General features: G+C 41.0%; 3 protein-coding genes across 5 annotated transcripts; 1 reads left to right on the top strand and 2 right to left on the bottom strand.

Annotated features, from left to right (window-relative positions):
• Positions 1–7: 7 nt before the first annotated feature.
• Positions 8–4522, top strand: parpbp (PARP1 binding protein). The gene is made up of 10 exons (XM_072454595.1): positions 8–186; positions 265–486; positions 558–659; positions 1223–1393; positions 1615–1769; positions 2064–2247; positions 2326–2507; positions 2673–2754; positions 3609–3780; positions 4194–4522. Exons 1-10 carry the CDS (start codon positions 28–30, stop codon positions 4505–4507), a joined length of 1743 nt encoding a protein of 580 aa, XP_072310696.1. The 5' UTR covers positions 8–27; the 3' UTR covers positions 4508–4522.
• Positions 4523–4666: 144 nt separating this feature from the next.
• On the bottom strand, positions 4667–5801 carry pmch (pro-melanin-concentrating hormone). Its single transcript, XM_072453979.1, has 3 exons — positions 5534–5801; positions 4844–4967; positions 4667–4756 (listed from the first exon to the last, which is right to left on the bottom strand). The coding sequence occupies exons 1-3, from the start codon at positions 5774–5776 to the stop codon at positions 4707–4709; spliced, it is 417 nt and encodes a 138-aa protein (XP_072310080.1). The 5' UTR covers positions 5777–5801; the 3' UTR covers positions 4667–4706.
• Positions 5802–8222: 2421 nt separating this feature from the next.
• On the bottom strand, positions 8223–18825 carry igf1 (insulin-like growth factor 1). 3 transcript variants are annotated; one of them, XM_072453876.1, is made up of 5 exons: positions 18577–18825; positions 16779–16909; positions 10294–10547; positions 9985–10020; positions 8223–9904 (listed from the first exon to the last, which is right to left on the bottom strand). In XM_072453876.1, the coding sequence occupies exons 1-5, from the start codon at positions 18585–18587 to the stop codon at positions 9845–9847; spliced, it is 492 nt and encodes a 163-aa protein (XP_072309977.1). In that variant the 5' UTR covers positions 18588–18825; the 3' UTR covers positions 8223–9844. The 3 variants fall into 3 exon arrangements, with proteins under 3 accessions (XP_072309977.1, XP_072309978.1, XP_072309976.1); XM_072453877.1 differs by having other exon boundaries at positions 10372–10547; positions 16779–16935; positions 18577–18823; XM_072453875.1 differs by having other exon boundaries at positions 16779–16935; positions 18577–18822.
• Positions 18826–18831: the final 6 nt, after the last annotated feature.

Here is an 18831-nt window from a genome sequence, read left to right as displayed (position 1 = left end):
GTGTTTCAGCTTTTCCGTGGAGTTTGTATGTCCATAATGCGGTCTGTAGAAGAACTTCTTGCACTGATGGTGAAGACGTTCAGGAGAGAACGCCTCCAAGTCCAGCAATCAGAGAGGACCACCATTCACGGGGCAGACTGCATGCTCATGGTGCTCCAGCTGGCTATGGCAGAAGTTAATAAAAGGGTAACAAACTTGGCATGTGTGAAAACTTTAACTTTGTGCTTAAATCTGATTATTTTGTTTCTCCCTTTTTTAAAACAGCAACGTGGAGAGTTCACAGTGACCCTAAGCGACATTCTAATGGCCTGGAAACACTTAATTTTACACAAACTAAATTTGCCACCAGCAAGCTCTGTGCCTTTGGAAAGTTATAATCTCATTCTTGAAGAATATAACTCCTTCCTGAAGCACTCGAACACTGTGGATCTGTTGGATATTTATACAATGTACAAAGACCTGAAAGTTGAAGGTTCCTTGACTCCTGTAAGTAGGATGGTGGCGTGTGTATGTCAATGTGGACATTTATATTCAGTTGTTGTTTCTTTCCGACCCAGACCCAGCTTCTGGAGTTTTTGTCAGGAAACACAAAGTCTGCTGAGGCCGAGAACCCTTCTGTCCCATCGACACCATCTAGTACACCGAGATGCAGCTCACAAGTAATGCAGCCCCAAGACTTTGATTAAGATGACTAGATGATGCAGATAAAGCATACACATGAATATGTACACTTTTCCTTTACGCTTTAAGTTCTAATCTCAGATGTAACTCTATGGAAGTTTCACTGTTTTGAAAGAATTATCCAAAATCGAAATCCACAAACATTGAAACATCATTATTAGTTTTAGATTGGCTCCACAAACCTGCAATATTAAACCCCTGTCTTAAATCCTTTCATCTGACAACAATCACACCTTTTGTGTATTTGTCTCATGTGGCGAAGCCCAGTAATTTTTGATATGAACTATGAATCCGCACTCTACCTCCACTTAAACCGCAAATTCTTCCTTAGAAATCTAATCTGATATGTCTCTTGTCAGTTTTAAACTATGAAGAATGTAGAATAATGTCACCAGAACGCAACATAAGCTTTGTCTTAGTTTAGGACAATGGAATATATTGTAGTTCTGTCTCAAGTAAAGACCCACTCATCAAACATTATGAAAAGTGGTGGTATTTGCTAAATGGCATCCAAGCTTTAATTTTTTTCTCTTGTACACAGATCAAAACTGCTGTAAGACGTGTTTTTTGCTCGTATCTAAGTTTACTGGTAAATTCCAAGAATGACCTGGCTATGGCACAAACTCTAGATGTCCCAAAACGCAGTCTTGGCCGAGATGCCTTCACTAGCATTAAACATGCTTCCCGTGATGACGAGACCCCGCTCTTTCTGGTAAGGACCCCATAGGACAAGGATATAATAGAATGGTATATATTTTTTGCTTTGCAGCACAACTTTACAGTTGCCTAGATAAAGGCCTTGAGCAAGTCAAATTCTCACTTGTAGTCTTTGCGCTACATCCAATAACCAATGTTTGAATCTTATCGCAGCTCTTTGAACAATGTAATGGAACGCAGATGACCAATTTTATGCAACTTTTGTTTGGTGATTAGGCTGTTATATCCTTCGTGAGAGCCATTCAGCTCGGAGGTAAAGGCTACGCCCCAGCAGAATCCCATCCATTAAGGAAACATGTTAAAGGCTTGAGTGACTTTGTGCAAGTTATTGACAACCTAGAGGAAATACTTGGCGAGATTCCAGACCCAAGGTAAAGTTAACTAAAACTGTAGTTGCCACATTTTTAGCACATTTCAATCAATATATTTATAAAGCCTTCAAAGTACTTGTATTGTATGTGTTGTATTATCGGTAGTTGTGCTGAACTCAAAGTAAAAGCACCCCTGTATTATGCTGCAATGTTTGCATTGTAGATCCAGACGTTGTTGGCCCAACATTTTTGTGGCGCATATATTTATATCCTTGAGGGCTGAAACTTGTAATTTTAATATTGGGTTGTTCTTGACTGCTGGCTGTATAAACTAATATGTAACCAACTTTGTAGTGCGTGTTGCACTAGGCTTGTGATGGCCATCAGAGCGCTTCTTGTGAAGGGACGCAGCAGTGGAGATCCCGTGTACATAGCAGCTGACACAACGGCAAAAGAGCTAAAGGAGCAACTCTTTCAGTTGCACCAGAGCCACAAACTTGCCCCTAATGAAAGCATGACGGGGATAAGTCCAGCCAGGGTAATGTCACACGTTGGTCATTGTTTATCATCATCGGACTGGTTTATTATGTCTGACTTTTTATGTTTCTTTTGTTAGCCAAAAGCATACGCGATCAACCATGCTACTGCATTAGGTGGGCGGGACAGTGTGAAGCTTCTCATGGCATTATTGGATGAAGAAGCTTTAAATACCCCTTGTCCAAACAAAGCTGAACTGTTGTCAGAGGATCAGCCTATACTAGATGGAGAAGAGGGCATCTGTGTGCTCACATTATACAGGTGGGTCGTTCTCATTTTAGATGTATTGCTTATGGCATGGTAAAGTGGAATGATTTGATCATTATTTATTCTAGTATTTTTGTGCCAAAAGTCATGTTTGTACTAGAGTACTTGGAAAACATGGTTATAACGAAACCCTCTTCCTCTATGGTGTTAACTTATTAGATCTCCTGAAGTGTCTACGGGATGCTCTCCACTTTCCCTAACAGACCGGGTCCAAAGCCGCCTGGAACTGCTTGAGCCCAAGGTAACGGGGCCTCCTTTTTTTATAAATTGTAAGAATTAAAACATTTAAATAAAGAAATCCTAAATGCAATATGGACAAAACAAAGCCATGCAGATAAAGTAAATGCATATTTTCAAATACCTTTGAGTTGCACTGATCTTCACAAGCAATTTGATTAGTTTTCTGCTATTATACTAAAACTGAACATGAGCGGATCGGAAATGATAAAACAAGGTGTACCAAGAGTTTATAAACTTATTTTAATCATGCATGCAAACCCAGTTTGCAAAAAGTGCTTCAGCAGATGTCATTTTAGCTCCCCACAATCTGGCTCCCTTCCTGTTAGAGTGCTGTAATGGTCCCTGGGCAGCTCACCGGCTCCTGAACTCGTGAGCGGAAGCTTTCTGCATCCATTTCACTTTGAAGATGCTATAGCAGACTCTGGACTGGCAAGGGGAACTAGAAAGGTTATAGTTTCCTGTTGTCTGCTGAATAACTTTCTCCATAAATCTCTCTCTAATACTTTCATTTTGCTCGTACATCAGAACAATATTGATGGGCACTGCTGTCATTAGATTTTTTTTTTTTCAAGCAGGTTTTTTTTGTCTGTGTTGTAGCAATTACTAGTTAATCCCACTTTGTTTTAGTCATTGATTTAATGTTAAATTTCATTTTTCTTTCCTGCCGCTAAAACATGTTGGCACTGTCTTATTAGAGGAAGTTATATTTAAATTATTTCATAAAATACTGCTGATGTACCAAGCCTTTTTATTTTGGGATTGCTTAATTTTTTGTTTTACCAGTTAAACTTACACATCGTTTCTCTAATCCCCTTCAGAAAACTGAGTCCCTGGTCTAATAAGAGTGTCTTTCAGGTTCAAGACAAAAAAATAAGATCTCAATTTGCCTGCACCTACAATGATGATGAGCTGCCACTGAACCGTGTGCTGGACTTCCCCAGCGCCAGTCAGGTTCCAACATGTGTTCACCCAGCTCCCAAACCCAGGTGGATGTCAGAGGAGGAGTGCTTTCCTAGTGTGGATGCAGGTATAGTCAGAACAGTATTGCCTATATAACCCTTGTAACACCCTTTCGGCAAAGATTGAGTTTCTTCTGACGTCATCCAGCTGGTTGAGGCCCAGGTGCAGCCTCTTGGCTTCAGCCTTGACCTCTTCTTATCCCCAGCTCTGGGACTGGTACTTGCATCAGCAATCTCAATTCTATGAATCCCCACATCTGTAGTAGACTAAGCACACACACTTTTTTTCCCCTTCTGTCTTTTGTTTTGTGGGAATTCAGGCTTGGCCCCATCAAGTTTCATGACAAATGTTCACTTTAAGTCTCATAGAATAACCATACGGCCTGCTTCACTGAGCATCTAACGTCAGCAGTTTCGTCAGACTTGTTCTCAGTTTTTTCACACTTGTCACAGAGTTGCTGTTTAACTTGTTTCTTTTCAGACAACTCTGCCTCTGAGAGCTCTAACACTGAGACTAGAAGCTTGCAGCAGCGGGCAGCACTTGGACCAAGGACTGGAAATGCCCATAACAGCGTTGCCAGGCCAGGCAAAAGAAAGAAAACTGGCATTGATGTTCAAATCAAGGCTAACAAGAGGAAACAGGTGGAGACTGACCAGCCTGGAGGGTCAGAAAATGAGCCTCCAAAGAAGAAACCTCCCACTACAGGGAAAAATCCTGGTAAAGCCATCAGCAAGACTACAAATAAAAAGTTGATAGCTGGACAGGGCAAGCTTACAACCTTCTTCAGACTGTAAATCATGTTTCCCTGACTCATTTGTTCAGCTTTGATTACTTCTATGTTAGTACCCGAGTATAAGGGCTAAATACTTGAAAAATACTAGAATGACAACGGGTAAAATTACGACACCAAACTATAATCTTTAATACTTTTTTTTTATTGTCTTTTTCCATTGCTCTTCACTTGTTGGCTATAGCTGTGTTTTTTTGTTTAGTTTATGCATCCCAGCAGGGCCGGTAGACTCTTCCAATCATGCAACGTAGCACTGAAAAGAGAAGACTACAATCAATACTTGCATTGTCTTAAGCTGTATCACATATTCAAACGCACACATTAAACTGTAGATACCAACCGTCAATCTCATTGTTTCTGCGATCCATTTTCTTAATAGTTTTAGGAAAAGGTCTTGCGTTCCAGTCTGTGAGTTTGAAACCAGGACTTGACCTACTAGTGTCTTGTCCCCTCAGGTGCATGTCCTAGAAAACAATGTTTAATACTTTGATTTAACATATTCGACCTCACAGGTTTCCACAATTTAGTACTTAAACCCCGTTACGCCATTGAAGCACAGGTTTTTGGTGATCCAAACCACAAGTCCCACAAGTGGAACAAATGTTTCCCTGTTTTTACTCCTTTACAGTGGCCCATTTCTTTTCCCATGTGTGGTTCATCCAAGAGGCTTCACTCTCTCCATCAATGAAAGCCTGTTCCCAATTATTTCAGAGATAAGCATCATATTCACGACACACCAGAGGAATACCAGTTTTTAGATTCTGCCAAACTATTTTTTAATGGTATTTTCTCTTTCCAGAGCTGCTATTAAATTATTTCATAGATGGGAACATTTCAGTGGTAAATGGAAAAACTTCCAGTTGTAGAGCTGCTGTGTTGTTGCTAAACTTGAAGTTAATTCATTAAATTAAGTGGTATTGTACAGTACCTGATCTTGCCTTTGAAATTATATAGTGCTGGAAACTCATCCATTGCCTTAAGGACATGAATTGATAATGTGTTTGGTTTTTCTCAGTAAAAATGTACTTACCGAAGGCATGTTGAGTTGTGGAGTTCCCTTGTCCTGAATGTTGCTGGCCAGCCCAGTGCTGCTTCTGCGCATTAAAAACACTAATGCTGGCTCAGAGATGGTCTGATCTTTCAGCATCAAACCCAAGTTGTCTTCCTCATTTATGCCATTTTCAACATTGCTCTCTGGCAAAGCCATGGCCACCCATCGATTGCTTAGCTCAGAGAATAGGACCAGAGTACACAAAACTGAAAATACTGACATGATGCGGTCTACTTTTTTGTGTTTTACTGACTGGTAGCTTTGCTTTCTGGTGTCCTATATATGGCGGAAAACTTGTTCACTATTATTTAAATATGAAAAGGTAGAGTTAACAAGAAATGTCAAGATGTTCATGTTTAATCTGATGAAATAATGGCTACTCGAAACATGTCAAGCCTATATTCATAAAGGCAAAAAGGTGTAAAAGGACAAAGTAGTACAGAACGGAAGATACCCAGAGTGCTGTGAACTTCATCAGAGGCTTTGCTTGGAAATGGATCACCCTCTGTGACACAGGGAAATATTGTAATTGAGGCTATTGGTATCTGTAAGAGGGTCAAAGAAAGAGGTGAGCAATTACAACAGCATAATCTCATGCGTCACTGCCTTTTGTATATGCCATACACCAGCATGATTAAAGGGGAGTTAGAGTTAAAAGCAAACAGGTTCCATGTTGATATAACTGCTTCTTGGCTCAAAGGTTTACCTTATTAACATCACAGAAGTCATAGTTCAAAGTATGAGTCGTGTGTAGAAACTGAAGCCAGTTGAAGTGATTTTGCTTGGAGCATTCAGCCGTTATTTTGCAAGTATTATTGTTGGAAGAAGAGGATTTCTACTGGAGAACCTCACTTGTCCACTGGGACACGGCAGTTCCAGCAGAAGCTCAACCAAGTGGTTTGGCATTATGCCCATAGGTAACATTCTCCTGTTCTTCAGAAATTATTTTTCATGTCGTAGCCTTACAGAATTTAGTAAGAACACCATTTTTATGCGGGTTGTATCTTTTACTTTTGAAAGTAACATTGTAAATAATGTGTTAAAATGACATTATGTTAAAGACATATTATGAAAATGCATATGCTTGTGTACTGATGCTATGCCCTGCAGCAGAGCTGGGTCCTGGCTGGAGTGAATGCTACAGTTGGGCAGGAGTTTTGTTGCACTGTGAACAGACCAGAGTTTCCTGGAACAATGCAGCTGATCTGAGTCTCTCCAAGGAAAATAACAGCCTGACATCATGGGTTCTTAAATCACATTCTGAAGCAAACGCGGACTATAATCTAACTGGTGAGAATTTCCACAATAAATTGAAAAAAAGAAAGCTAAACTTCAGTTGGATTTACTGTGACATATATGTGTATAAATATTCTGTATCCTGTGCTTATCAATGGCTGAGCATCACACATTATTCACTTAAAAATCCACTATCTTGAATAGCCATGTGCATAACCAGTTAATGCTCTTTGCATAGTATTACTTTTAGAGCCTAGAGTCCTAAAAAAGTTCAAATTAAACAAGGAAAGTAATCCATCTTAAGGATGTTGATGGGCTCTTACAATAACATAATAGTGACCTTAACCCTACTATGTTAAAATAACTGAATGGTTGTGGATGGATGAATCCTTACTGAAATAAGTAGTCCAGTGTAAAAGCACCCTGATTTTGATAAATTAGTGGGCTACTTGAATAAATAAGTATGAGTGGCTAGCACTCTCTCCTTACTGCAAGAAGGTCGTAGGTTCGACTCCCGGGCCAGACCAGGTCTTTTCTGTGTGCAGTTTGCTTTGTTTTTGCCTGTGTCTGAGTAGGTTTCCCCCGGACACTCCGATTTCCCCTGTCAACCCAAAACATGCATCAAAGAGGTAAAATAATACTGAGATAATAAAGTGTACCTTAAAATGCATGTGACCGGTTAGACTATACATTTCACTAAAATGTTATGATTACATTTCAGATTTTGCTAAATTTTTTACCTTCTTGTCCCCAGTTTGACAATTGTTAAGTTTGTAATCTTACTCCCTGGTTAGAAATGAGCAGCAGATGTAAGATAGGTAGAGGTAATTCCACAAGGGACCAAAATCCATTTAAATTATACAATAGTTACGATTTGACAATAAATATGATCTGATAACACCTTATTTTGCTGAATAATCGTTTCAACTGTCAATTGCTCCAGTTGCGTGTAAATTGTCTGTATTTTCAATAGCACATCGCATTTTGATGAGATTTAAAACTATAATGTGTATTTACCACAGGTCCGATAACACCAAACCTTCATTTCCAAAGTGCACTCATTCATGATGAACCTGTTGCCTTGATGAAATTACATTTCCTGTCCGTCTGTATTCAATAACCTTTTTTTTCTCTTCTTCTTCTTTCTTTTGAAGCAAACCTGCCTGCTGCTCTGGTCTGACTAGCCCTGTTAGCTTTGGCACAGCACTCTTACGCTGAGAATCGCTTTGACATTCAATATACTCTTACGCACAGCAGTTGTAACTTTCCCACTGAAGAGACAGCTGGCTTCAACTGGAACTGCTATCTACACATACAGCAAGGGTCTGGGTGCTGTGGAAATGAAACAATAAAACATAACACATCATTTATTCCACAGAGACAAGGCTAAGAAGGTGTGAGTGAATCTGTATTGAATAACTCTTCAGTCAAATAATTTGGACATGAGGTTTATTCAGCAGGAACTGTGGACAATTTTGTTTGTACTTTCTTGTACAGAAGGCAATTAAACAGCAGCGTTCAGCTTCATTATTATAATAGTTGGCATGGGGGCAATCTTTTGCTTAAAAAAAAACAGCACAAACTAGCACAGATCCTCTTTAAGACTTGTTAAACACGTTGTACAGGGTGAAAAGACAAAGGTAATTTCATAAATAGTCATTATATGACAGTTGAATACATAATAATGCTCTTTGGTTCTAATGTTTAAAATATTTACACTATTTTACAATGAAGTAAATTAAGGTCAGGGCTTAATAAACAAAAATATCCAATCTTATTTTGACGACAGTTATTTCTGTATATCTGTAAAGTTACTTGTTGCGGTTACAAATGTGTAGCTCCAAAACAATTTGTGCTACTAATTGATTTGACCCCAATAATGTTTAAGCCATTTACATAAACTACAAACAATTCCCTGCATTTTCAATACAAAAGGATACAAATGTTTATTTTTCTGGACAAACCACATCTTATTACAACCAAAATTATTCCCCCAATTTAGTTTTCTTGCTTGTTGATTTGCTTCTTATAAATCATTGTATAACTTTAATTTCCCATGGGACAAGTTTGTGTGGAAGCTCCAGTCCATTGATTTAAGCAAATATATAATATGTGGAAATTGTAGTTAAGAAATTTCCCAACATGGGCAAAAAAATGCATTACTTTGTCCTATGTCCTCCCAGAAAGAATACATTAATGTTTTTGTTTCTACCTTTAGTTTTCAAAAATAAAATCAATATGGCTTTATTTTGGGGTCCAATTGTAAGGAGAAAATAAAAATCTGTATTCAAATGTGTGTTTATAGCTTGGGAAAATGATTCAAGCGATAATCAGCCCATGTTTTTCCCTACCCACCCACTTATGCCACACAGAAGCCACTTTGCATTGGTTACTATGCTAGCAAATGATGATATAATATTTCCCAATCAGGTTGCGGTGAGGATTACTGTTAGGTTTAGGAACAGACATTTTTGGTTAAGGTAAGGGCTTTAGGACAGGTTTAGAAACTGGGTTCTGCCCTCTTGACAGAAATGGGTTAGGAAGAAAGGACAGAAGGGAAGACCTTTGAGGACTTCTGAAGCCCTGACAGCGTGTTTACAAACCAACCCACAAAATAGCACCATACAGTACAAGGGCTTTCTTCAGCCATACAACCCCATAGTGTGATCAGAACAATAGCAATGCTTATCTAAGTTTACACTTATGGAAGGTAATGCCACAGCCTAGTCCTCTTAAAAAATGTGTTTGTTGTGTTGATTAGGCATCCCGTCCTACCAATGAGCACATAAATCCAGTTTCTCAGAGGTAGTTGTCTCTTCAAAGTATGGTCCACTTGCCCAACATTGTTCAAGAGGCGATGGAGATGGAGGTGTATAAACACTTGCTTGTGTCTCAGCAGCGTAGTCCTTTTGATGTCCCAGTGTGGAATGATGCTGTGTTTCTCAAATCCTAGCTAATTTTAAAGACATGTTTGGTGTACAGTGAAGCATGCCACAGTGAGATCCAGGTAAGGCCTCCTTGCTTTTGCAGGGCTTTTGTCCATTCTCTTCAATCTTATATTCTGAAACTTCTACCAGCTGCACTGCCTCGACTTGAATTTTTTTGATGAACTTCCTATAGGAAAGGGACATTTCAGCAGAAACATTATAATATTAAACGTCAGGACTATAATAGTGTTATGGTAGCCTCCATACCTTGAAGGATGAATGGCTGTGGCTGTGTGTTGATCTCTGTGGAAAGAAGTTTAGTAAGTTAAACGTTGCCTTTTTAAAAAAATCACAAATGGGTAACAAACAAACATATACACAAGGTAAATATGTGTGCTAGCATTGAGATACTAACTTGAGGTAAATCGTGTCTTGCAGTTGCCTCACCTAAAACTTTTGACGCTTTTGAATTTATATACTAACTTTATAGAGTATATGAGCTAACAACCTGTTACTTTACACCATACTTAGAGAATATATTTTTATAATAGTGCATCTGTTTTGGGAAATGCTCACCTTCTTGCTTTTTGGCTTGTCTGGCTGCTTTGCTGTCCTACGCTCTGATCTCTTGTCCACTTGCTCTGCAGTACTAACCTTGGCAGGTCTCGGCACATCTGTGTGGCGCTGTGAGCGCGGGGAGCGAGGAGGCTTGCTCATCTTAGATGAAGCACAGTACATCTCTAGGCGTCGCAGCTCACAGCTCTGGAAGCAGCATTCATCCACAATTCCTCGTGACCGCCGTGAATTTGGACCATAGCCCGGTGGCTTACCTGTTTCAAAGATCAGGACAATATAAAGGGTTAGATATAACATTTTTGTTCTCTATATCTCATTGAATGGACATACTGCATATGGCTGCAATGTTCCGTTTTCAGTTTAAATAGACACTTTTAGATCATCAAATCAAATAATTTTTGTTGAGCCCAAAATCACAACAGCAGTTGTCTCCGGAGGGCTTCCCAGAAATGGTTGATTTACAACAAAAGGTTTGAAATAAACAGTATGTGCAAATACCCATTGTATCCTCCAAATTTAAATTATTTATTTTGTTCTCAAGAACTTTACTTATACCATGTACTTCTAAATATTATAAATGTGATCATGGATAAGGATAATGCAGCTTAAAAGTAGCACAGATTTGATCTAGTTCATCCCTACTGACCACCAGAGGCGGTGCTTCAAGCACTGAATGATCAAGCTTTGCACATGCTGGTTGAGAATTAATAACAATGAACTCACATTATGACCCTCCGGTGACCCAAGTGAGCCTATTTTGTCATCTTTGCTCTTATGTCCAGCGTGTTGTGCCTCATTGCGTTCTACTGCTTGTTTTGGAGGTTAGTAGCTTATTGCCTTCAAAACCTGGTGGCCTGTGGAGTAGTGTGTCACGGTCAGGGTAGTGAGTGTAGTTTGTCCTCCAGGGGCCGCATAAGCCACACTCTGGTCAATTATCTGCTAGCTGGATCAGCTTTGCTCCTTGAAACCGGAGTGGCATTCCCTGGTCAACCTGATCTTCCTTCATTGTTGCTTGTTGCTGTGTTTGGGAGTGAAGCATCTTAGTGAATGTCTAACTGAGACCCCTTGTCTGAGTATTATGCCTATATCCCTGTACGCTGTATGCTTGAGTGGCCTGAACTGTTGTTTGATTTACAGCCAATAAAACTGCTAACAACGAAGGGAATGGTGAGAACGCACTCTGCTATTTGTAGTACTGCCGCACAGTAGAGTGGGGCACTCTGCGGGACTGTACCTGAAGGTAGATAACCTTACCACAGAGCTTACTCAAATTAAGTCCCTCCTGGAGTCCCTATGGACTGGGGGTCATGATCAGGAAGCTGCTCAACAGGGTATAGTTTCTGTTAGTGAGGACAATGCTTTCCATGGCGGCGTCAGACTCTCATATCTAGGACACAGAACTACACTGCGTTGAAAATGTTTTTTGTAAGAGTTGAGCTTCCATACCTCTATCTGCTCTCAGGGAGGTGAGCATGGCTCTGGCACATTTGGATTAAGATTTACTTGCTGTACAGCCAATGCTTCCAAGTGCTTTTGGTGTTGATGCACCTGCGCAGGGTTTGGTTGATACGTCCCTTCAAGCTTCTGCTTTAATTCCACCCTGACCCAGGTGCGTTGGAAGGTGTGGTTGGCACCTGCAGGCCTGCAGGTGAACCTTGAGAGGATTACCTGTTGTTCTAAGTAAGCTTTTTGGCGCTGCACAGGAGGCTCTTCAGCGCACAGTCCAGTCCTCTTAAACAAGACAACAGCTGGTGAGCTTTCACTGTTGGGCCCCTCCCCCAGTTGTGCCCTCTTTTACTGCAAGCCATCAGGCCTACTTGTTTGCGCCGGGCCCATTTGTGGTTCCTCTGCGACTTGTTGCAAGGCCTGGCCATTCCCGAAGTGAACAACCCAGGAATAGAACGTCACACATGCTCCGGCCATCACAGTCCGACCAACAATCCCCCAGGCCTTCTAAAGGCAGAGGGGGTGATAATTACAGGCTGGTGGTCGGTTACTTTACCCCCGAATAGTTCCGGTACAGAGCTGTCAACATCCCAGATGCCTGGGTACTGATAATCTTGTCAAGGAGATACTAACTACAGTTTTGTGATGGCTTCCTGTTTTTGGCTTGGTCTGGACGATTGTTCCTCAACCAGGAACCCTGCTGGATAAGGCTGCCATTGTGCCTGTGAACCCGCGGCTGGATCCGGAGTTTTTTTTATTCAAGGTATTTTCCTGTTCCAAAAAATACCGACATCCCACGTCCAGTGCTGGACCTGCGAGGTCTGAATGTGTTTACGTTATGCTATGTTATGCCATTCCATATGCTCTGCACCACAGAAGTGCTTCAAGTCCTGTCCCCAGGCGAATGGTTCATGGTGGGTCGGTGAAGCTTACACAGAGAACTCATCAGTCTCTCACGTGGGCGTTAGTCAACTTTGCCAACCTACAGGCGACTTATCTTCAGTAAACGCGAAATCAGGTGGCAAATTTCCTTTCCTGAAAGACTCTATCGCCAGGGGGTAAAGGCTTCACCCAGAGGTAGTCTCCAGCATCTGGCGGACCTTCGGGAGAGCCCGAGTGGATCTTTTTGTCTCACAGGAGTCAACCCATTACCCTCTTTGATACTCTCTGGTTGACAATGTCAATCTGTTGGGTCCTGACGCACTGGCTCACGACTAACCAAATCTTTAATGTATGAGCACAATCTATGTGGCGGATGTACGTTAATCGGTGTAAGTTATTTGACGCCTGGTGTCGGTGACATGGGCAGGATGCTGTGCGCTGTTTTTCCTCTATTATTTCTTTAAGGTATATGTAGCTGCTATCACTGGCTGGCATGGCAGTACTACTGTGGGGAATCACCGGTATGTTCCCCTTTTTTTTTATGGGTGCCAGATGCCTCCGCTTACCTGTAGCTACCAGTAGCTACACCATCGTGGAACCTGTCATCGGTTCTGGAGGCTATGCTGGCACCTCCGTTTTAACTTATTGACCAGGTGAACTGCATTTCTCTTGACTATGCCTTCAGGTAAGCGTGTGGGTGAAATACAGGCTCTGTCCAGCGCTGACTCCTGTTGTAGATGGTACGCTGATGGTTCGGGTGTGACTCTCTGGCTTGATGCCTGCTTCTTTCCTAAAATATTGTCCTCTGCAGAAGTTGCCCTACTGCTACAGTTTTTGCTGATTCTGCTACAGAGTCCCTTCACCCTGTCCATGCTTTAGAAGCTTATATACGAGTCTCTGCAGGTGTGCGGCAATCTGAAAATCTCTTTGTGTGTTACGCCGGTCCTTGTCAAGGTAACTTTCTCTACAAAGTTCTATTAAGTTCTATTAAGTGTGTTTTTGAAACTTCCTATAATCTGTTCTTTCCTCCTGTTTCTACTGCGTTGTAACAACGAAATTTCCCCTTGTGTGGACATTAAAGGATTATCTTATCTTATCTTAAAAATGCCTTGCCTGATGGGTTGTTGAGGACATTAAATGTGCTTATGCCTCATAGGGACAGCCACTGCCTGCTAGTGTCATGTCATTCGAGTAAATAAATTTAGTAACTTGATTGCGAAAAAGCTTTGATTGTTATTTCATTGCCTCGATTATTCGTTTAATTTACGTATTTCATTAAAAACACGTGAATCTGTGGAGCGCACGGAATGACTTATGGCGCTTTTGTTTCACATGGAGCTTGTTCCTCGTGGACCTGCAGTAGAACAGAGCACAACAGAGCAGAGAACAGCGTATTTTAAACTCACAAGTGTGACCGGGAAGAGTTTTGTGTTAAAGCACAGTGTTTTGAGCTGTAACTCTGCAATGATTTTGCAGCATTAGCTCTGTGTGCCGTTCACTTTAGCCTCGTACACATGGTGCTATTGCGGCAAAATGACAAAATGCAAAATGCAGATTTACAGCTCAAAACACCAGGGATCACTGGTCTCATCAAACAAGTTTCAAGTTATGTGACATAAACCTTGGTGTTTATATATATATTCATTATATATATATATTCTTTAAATATGAGCAGAACCGTTTGGACCAGTGAAGTGAAATGTCGCTGTTTTGGGGACATACTTATGTGAAATTAGGAATAAAATACTATTTTGAGCAGAAACTCCCTATTTGTTCTTTGTTTATGACTATGAACTATAACGTTAATTAAAAAAAAAATTGAATATGCTTTTGAATGGTTTATGGAATGTACTAAAAAAATTATTCAAATCGAAGAAAATAATCGTTAGTGTTGGGAACATCGTGGCAACACGCACATTTTGTGGAGGAAAAACAAGACACACCATCAGTGACTTTGACTGGATCAAACTAACACACAATTGTTCCGGTGTAGGCACTTTTAGTGTAGGAGCACATATTTATAATACAACCATATATATGTAATAGTAGTAGCTCAGTCATACAGTGCTCGTCTTCTGATCCGAAGGTTGGCGGTTCGACACCCGCTCAGGTAGAGTCATCAGATCCACTGGTTGGCGGTGCGATTGCAGCTGCCTCATGTGAATACTGCCGTTGTGCCCTTAGGCAAGGCACTTAACCTGATGTAAAGCGCTTTGAGTGCTGGTAAAAAAGCGCTATATAAATGTGACCATTTACCATTTAGCTGCAGCCCAACATTCGAGAGAGGACTATCTACCCCCTGGGCTGCCTTGAATGGGGTTCGTGATCTGTGCTGCGCGTCCTGGAGGTGCTCCTTCACCTTTGCCAGATTCTACAAGGCACTTTCCCTTCGATGGGGTCTTGCAACACCATCATTATTTGTCTTGTTGAGGTGGCTGTCTTTAAATGGTCCATGGATTCCTCATGACTTTGTTGGTACAAGTTGTCGTCTTTTTCGTCTTTGGTGTTTTATGGTGGCTGGTATCTAAGTGTTACATTACCGCCAGACTTTATACTTTAGACTTTAGACTTCTTTGGTGCTTCTGCCATACGGCCATACAGCTTTATTATTTAGGCTTTAACCAGTGCTTAAAGTAACGCGTCTGGCGGTCAGAAGGGATGAAATAGAATGGAAATCACGACTTTATCTACGGTTCTATGAATCTTGTATGACCAACAGAGGTCTCTGTCCCTCGGAATCCTCATGCCTTCAAGGGATTGAAATTCTGGAGTCACGTGACTAAATAGGCTCATGTGGGTCACAGGAAGGTCACAATGTGAGTTTGTTGTTATTAATTCTCAACCTGTGCATGCGCAGAGTGATCCTACAATGCTGGCGGTCATCCGGAATTCATAGAACTGTAGTTACATTCGTAACTTTCGTTCAATTTGCCCCATGATGTAGAACTAGAAATAACTCTATGCATTATTTAGGAGGGAAAATGGATTTAGTTCCATCTAAAAAACACTTAAAAATCGTCTCTGTATAAAGGTGTGGAAGCAACAAAATTCCAACAAAGATTTTCAAATAACAATGTTCTGCAAAAACTGGTGCAGATATGGTGGCGAACAAACATGGGCACATTAAGCTCCAATCTTTTAAAATAAATGTACAGGTAATGGCCACGCATCAGATGTGCACACAGATCCAACAGATTCTGAACTATAGTGACTGAGCCCAGGCTCCTATAGAAGTGCTGAGAGTGGCTGCAGACAGTGCTGTTCTGTCAAAAGGGACCAAAAGAGGGAGTTCAAACTGTTAAAGCTGTAGGTCTAACAAGGCAAGGTTATACGAGTGCAAGTAATAAGGTTAGGTATGTTGTATTGTAACTGACATTTGTGCTGTTGTTATTATTACAATGAATGTACAGTATGTGCGGTCTATAAATATGCATTTATAGCTTGCATTATTCATAGTGAATGAGTGAAGGAAGGAAATGGTCTGCAGGGGTTTAGTGCTGCAGGCATGTTAAGGACATTTGGTGGAGGAAGGGGAAAGGTCATCCAACAGTTTGGTAGCCAAACAAATAAACAAACATTTTTTAATCACAATGCATAGCTTTTTAGCATAACAGTTATCAGTCTTAAAGCTCAAGCAAAGGCCAGTATTTTTTCTCATTATCATAATCCAATCTGCTTTATTACAGTCCTTAACATTCTTGCCCAGTGGATGTTTTTCTAACCCCTAACCCTATCACAATTGGATAAGGAGATGAAAATGAGGTCTCCCCTTGAATATGTGGTTTAATGTAAAACTAGCGTGGAAGGGATGTCATCATCCTGTAATCCACATAATCTCCTGCTGCTGATGGACAAGTGAACTGTGTGTGGTTTTGTACAGATGCCTGTGTGCAAGAGGCATGCTTTTTGTAGTTAAATGTTAATGTATACTCTACTTCACAGATTCCTTCAAAGATATTTTGATTACATTTTCACGCACACATAAAATGTTTAGGCTACAATAAATGACTTAATACCATTTGTGCCTCGGTAATAATAATTTGTACCAGTGTACCAGTTTAAGAATAAAGTCAAGATATTTAATGTGGTGTTTTATTCATAGAAAAGATGAGACAGTGAGGACAAACCTTTATTAATAAATAAAAAGGTGCACTTACTGAAATAAAAGCCTCGATCTCCACACACAAACTGAAGCGTGTCGACCAGCTCCGCCCCGCACAGTGTCTCTGGTCCAACTCCTGTGGCGGCCGGAGTCATGGAGAAGACGCACAGCAGTGAGAGCGCATGGCTGCAGAGCACACCGAGCATCACACTCTGCAGAGCACGGACACAGCAGAGTTTAGCACGCAGTCACCCACACACACAACCCACACACAACACACACACAACACACACACACACACACACACACACAACACACACACAACACACACACACACACAACACACACACACAACCCACACACAACACACACCCACACACACACACAACACACACACACAACTCACACACAACACACACACAACCCACACACAACACACACCCACACACACACACAACACACACACACAACTCACACACAACACACACACACACCCACACACACAACCCACACACACACACACACACACACAACACACACACACAACCCCCCCCCACACACACACACACACACAACACACACACACAACCCACACACAACCCACACACACACAACACACACACAACCCACACACAACACACACACACACACACAACCCACACACAAAACCCACACACACAACCCACACACATAAAACCCACACACACAACACACACACACACACACACACACACACACACACACACAACACACACACACAACCCACACACAACCCACACACACACACACACACAACCCACACACACACACACACACAACACATACACACACACACACACACACACACACACACAACACACACACACACAACACACACACACACACAACACACACACACACACAACACACACACACAACACACACACACACACACACAACCCACACACACACACACACAACACACACACACACACAACACACACAAACACACACACACACACAACACACACACACACACACACACACACAACACACACACACACAACACACACACACACAACCAGCAGCAATGCATGTAACAGAGACTAAAACTCAAACTGAACATCACTGGGTTTTAAACAACTGTTGATATTTGTCCCTTGGGCGTGACTTGATCCTGAAAGTTAGGTCAAGCTGACAGCGGCATAAAAACTGGCACAAGAAGAGGTCAAATGTCCAATGCACAACTGTAGTTAATTTGAGAGAGTAAACTATAGGCTAGAGTCCATCACACCTGCTGCCACTGTGTGCACTGTATCACCGTTTACTCAATCTCCTACATTGTTCTACACTTAAGAGCTAATAGCACCATGCATCACATGTCCCCAAAAATACTGTGAAAACTGAGTGTTTGTAAACTCCATAAAACATTGTTAAACGCTACAATAAGAAACAAAAACGCTGAGCATCTTATACATCTACACTCTAAGCACTTCAAGTATTCTCTCTAAGTATTCACTCTAAGCACTCTATTCAGTAAATACAGTTTGTAGATGTTCTTGTTTAAAAGAGGATTCAAGGATAAAAGGATTCAAAAACAACCATTGGAATTCTTAATTGCTGTAAAACTGTTCTGACAGAGGTAACAATCATGAAACTGAAAGAAAGTCATGCACGTAAATAATTGTAGCCCAATCGTCAGGGACAAGCAGGTGGAAACAGGACATCCAATAATGCCTTCAAATGCACTCTGTCAAACAAACACATCTCTTTTCATTTATTGCAGGAAAAATGATATTAGCGAGTTTTGTGCAAAGACTAAACCAATGAGGAAATCATGTGATAATAATGTGAAAGGAAAGCAGGGAAGTTACCTTAAAGACATCACATAAATGCCAATGAAAGGACAGAGCGTTAGACATCACTTCGGGTCTCCAGAAGACAAAGCCCGGCGAAATGAACTTGTTTCAAATCATTACAAGAGGATGAGATGCAGGCAATGTCACATCTCAATATTCCGACTATGTTCCATTGCGCAGGCTCGTTTTGGAGAAGTGAGATTTAGCGAACAGGAGACGGATTTAGAGAGAAAATCCCTCACATTATCTACATTACACAGACATTTTCAA

This window comes from Eucyclogobius newberryi, unplaced genomic scaffold (assembly GCF_026437365.1).
Source record: "Eucyclogobius newberryi isolate DKJ021-1_F unplaced genomic scaffold, fEucNew1.0.hap1 SCAF_2, whole genome shotgun sequence".
NCBI classification, from domain to species: domain Eukaryota; kingdom Metazoa; phylum Chordata; class Actinopteri; order Gobiiformes; family Gobiidae; genus Eucyclogobius; species Eucyclogobius newberryi.
Note: the sequence above shows the minus strand (reverse complement) of the source record. Positions and strands in the feature narration are given on the sequence as shown.

Bases quoted from the DNA above. Each gene is read 5' to 3' on its own strand.
- parpbp (XM_072454595.1), top strand. From the start codon at position 28: ATGTCCATAATGCGGTCTGTAGAAGAACTTCTTGCACTGATGGTGAAG. The intron at 487-557 runs GTAAGTAGGATG...TTTCCGACCCAG, and splicing joins TTGAAGGTTCCTTGACTCCT to ACCCAGCTTCTGGAGTTTTT. The intron at 2,755-3,608 runs GTAACGGGGCCT...AGTGTCTTTCAG, and splicing joins TGGAACTGCTTGAGCCCAAG to GTTCAAGACAAAAAAATAAG.
- pmch (XM_072453979.1), bottom strand. From the start codon at position 5,776: ATGTCAGTATTTTCAGTTTTGTGTACTCTGGTCCTATTCTCTGAGCTA. The intron at 4,968-5,533 runs GTAAGTACATTT...ATTGTTTTCTAG, and splicing joins CACAACTCAACATGCCTTCG to GACATGCACCTGAGGGGACA. The intron at 4,757-4,843 runs GTTGGTATCTAC...TTCTCTTTTCAG, and splicing joins CAGAAACAATGAGATTGACG to TGCTACGTTGCATGATTGGA.
- igf1 (XM_072453875.1), bottom strand. From the start codon at position 18,624: ATGTCTAACGCTCTGTCCTTTCATTGGCATTTATGTGATGTCTTTAAG. The intron at 16,936-18,576 runs GTAACTTCCCTG...CGTGCTCTGCAG, and splicing joins ATTTATGTGATGTCTTTAAG to AGTGTGATGCTCGGTGTGCT. The intron at 10,021-10,293 runs GTGAGCATTTCC...TTCTTTCCACAG, and splicing joins ACAAGCCAAAAAGCAAGAAG to AGATCAACACACAGCCACAG.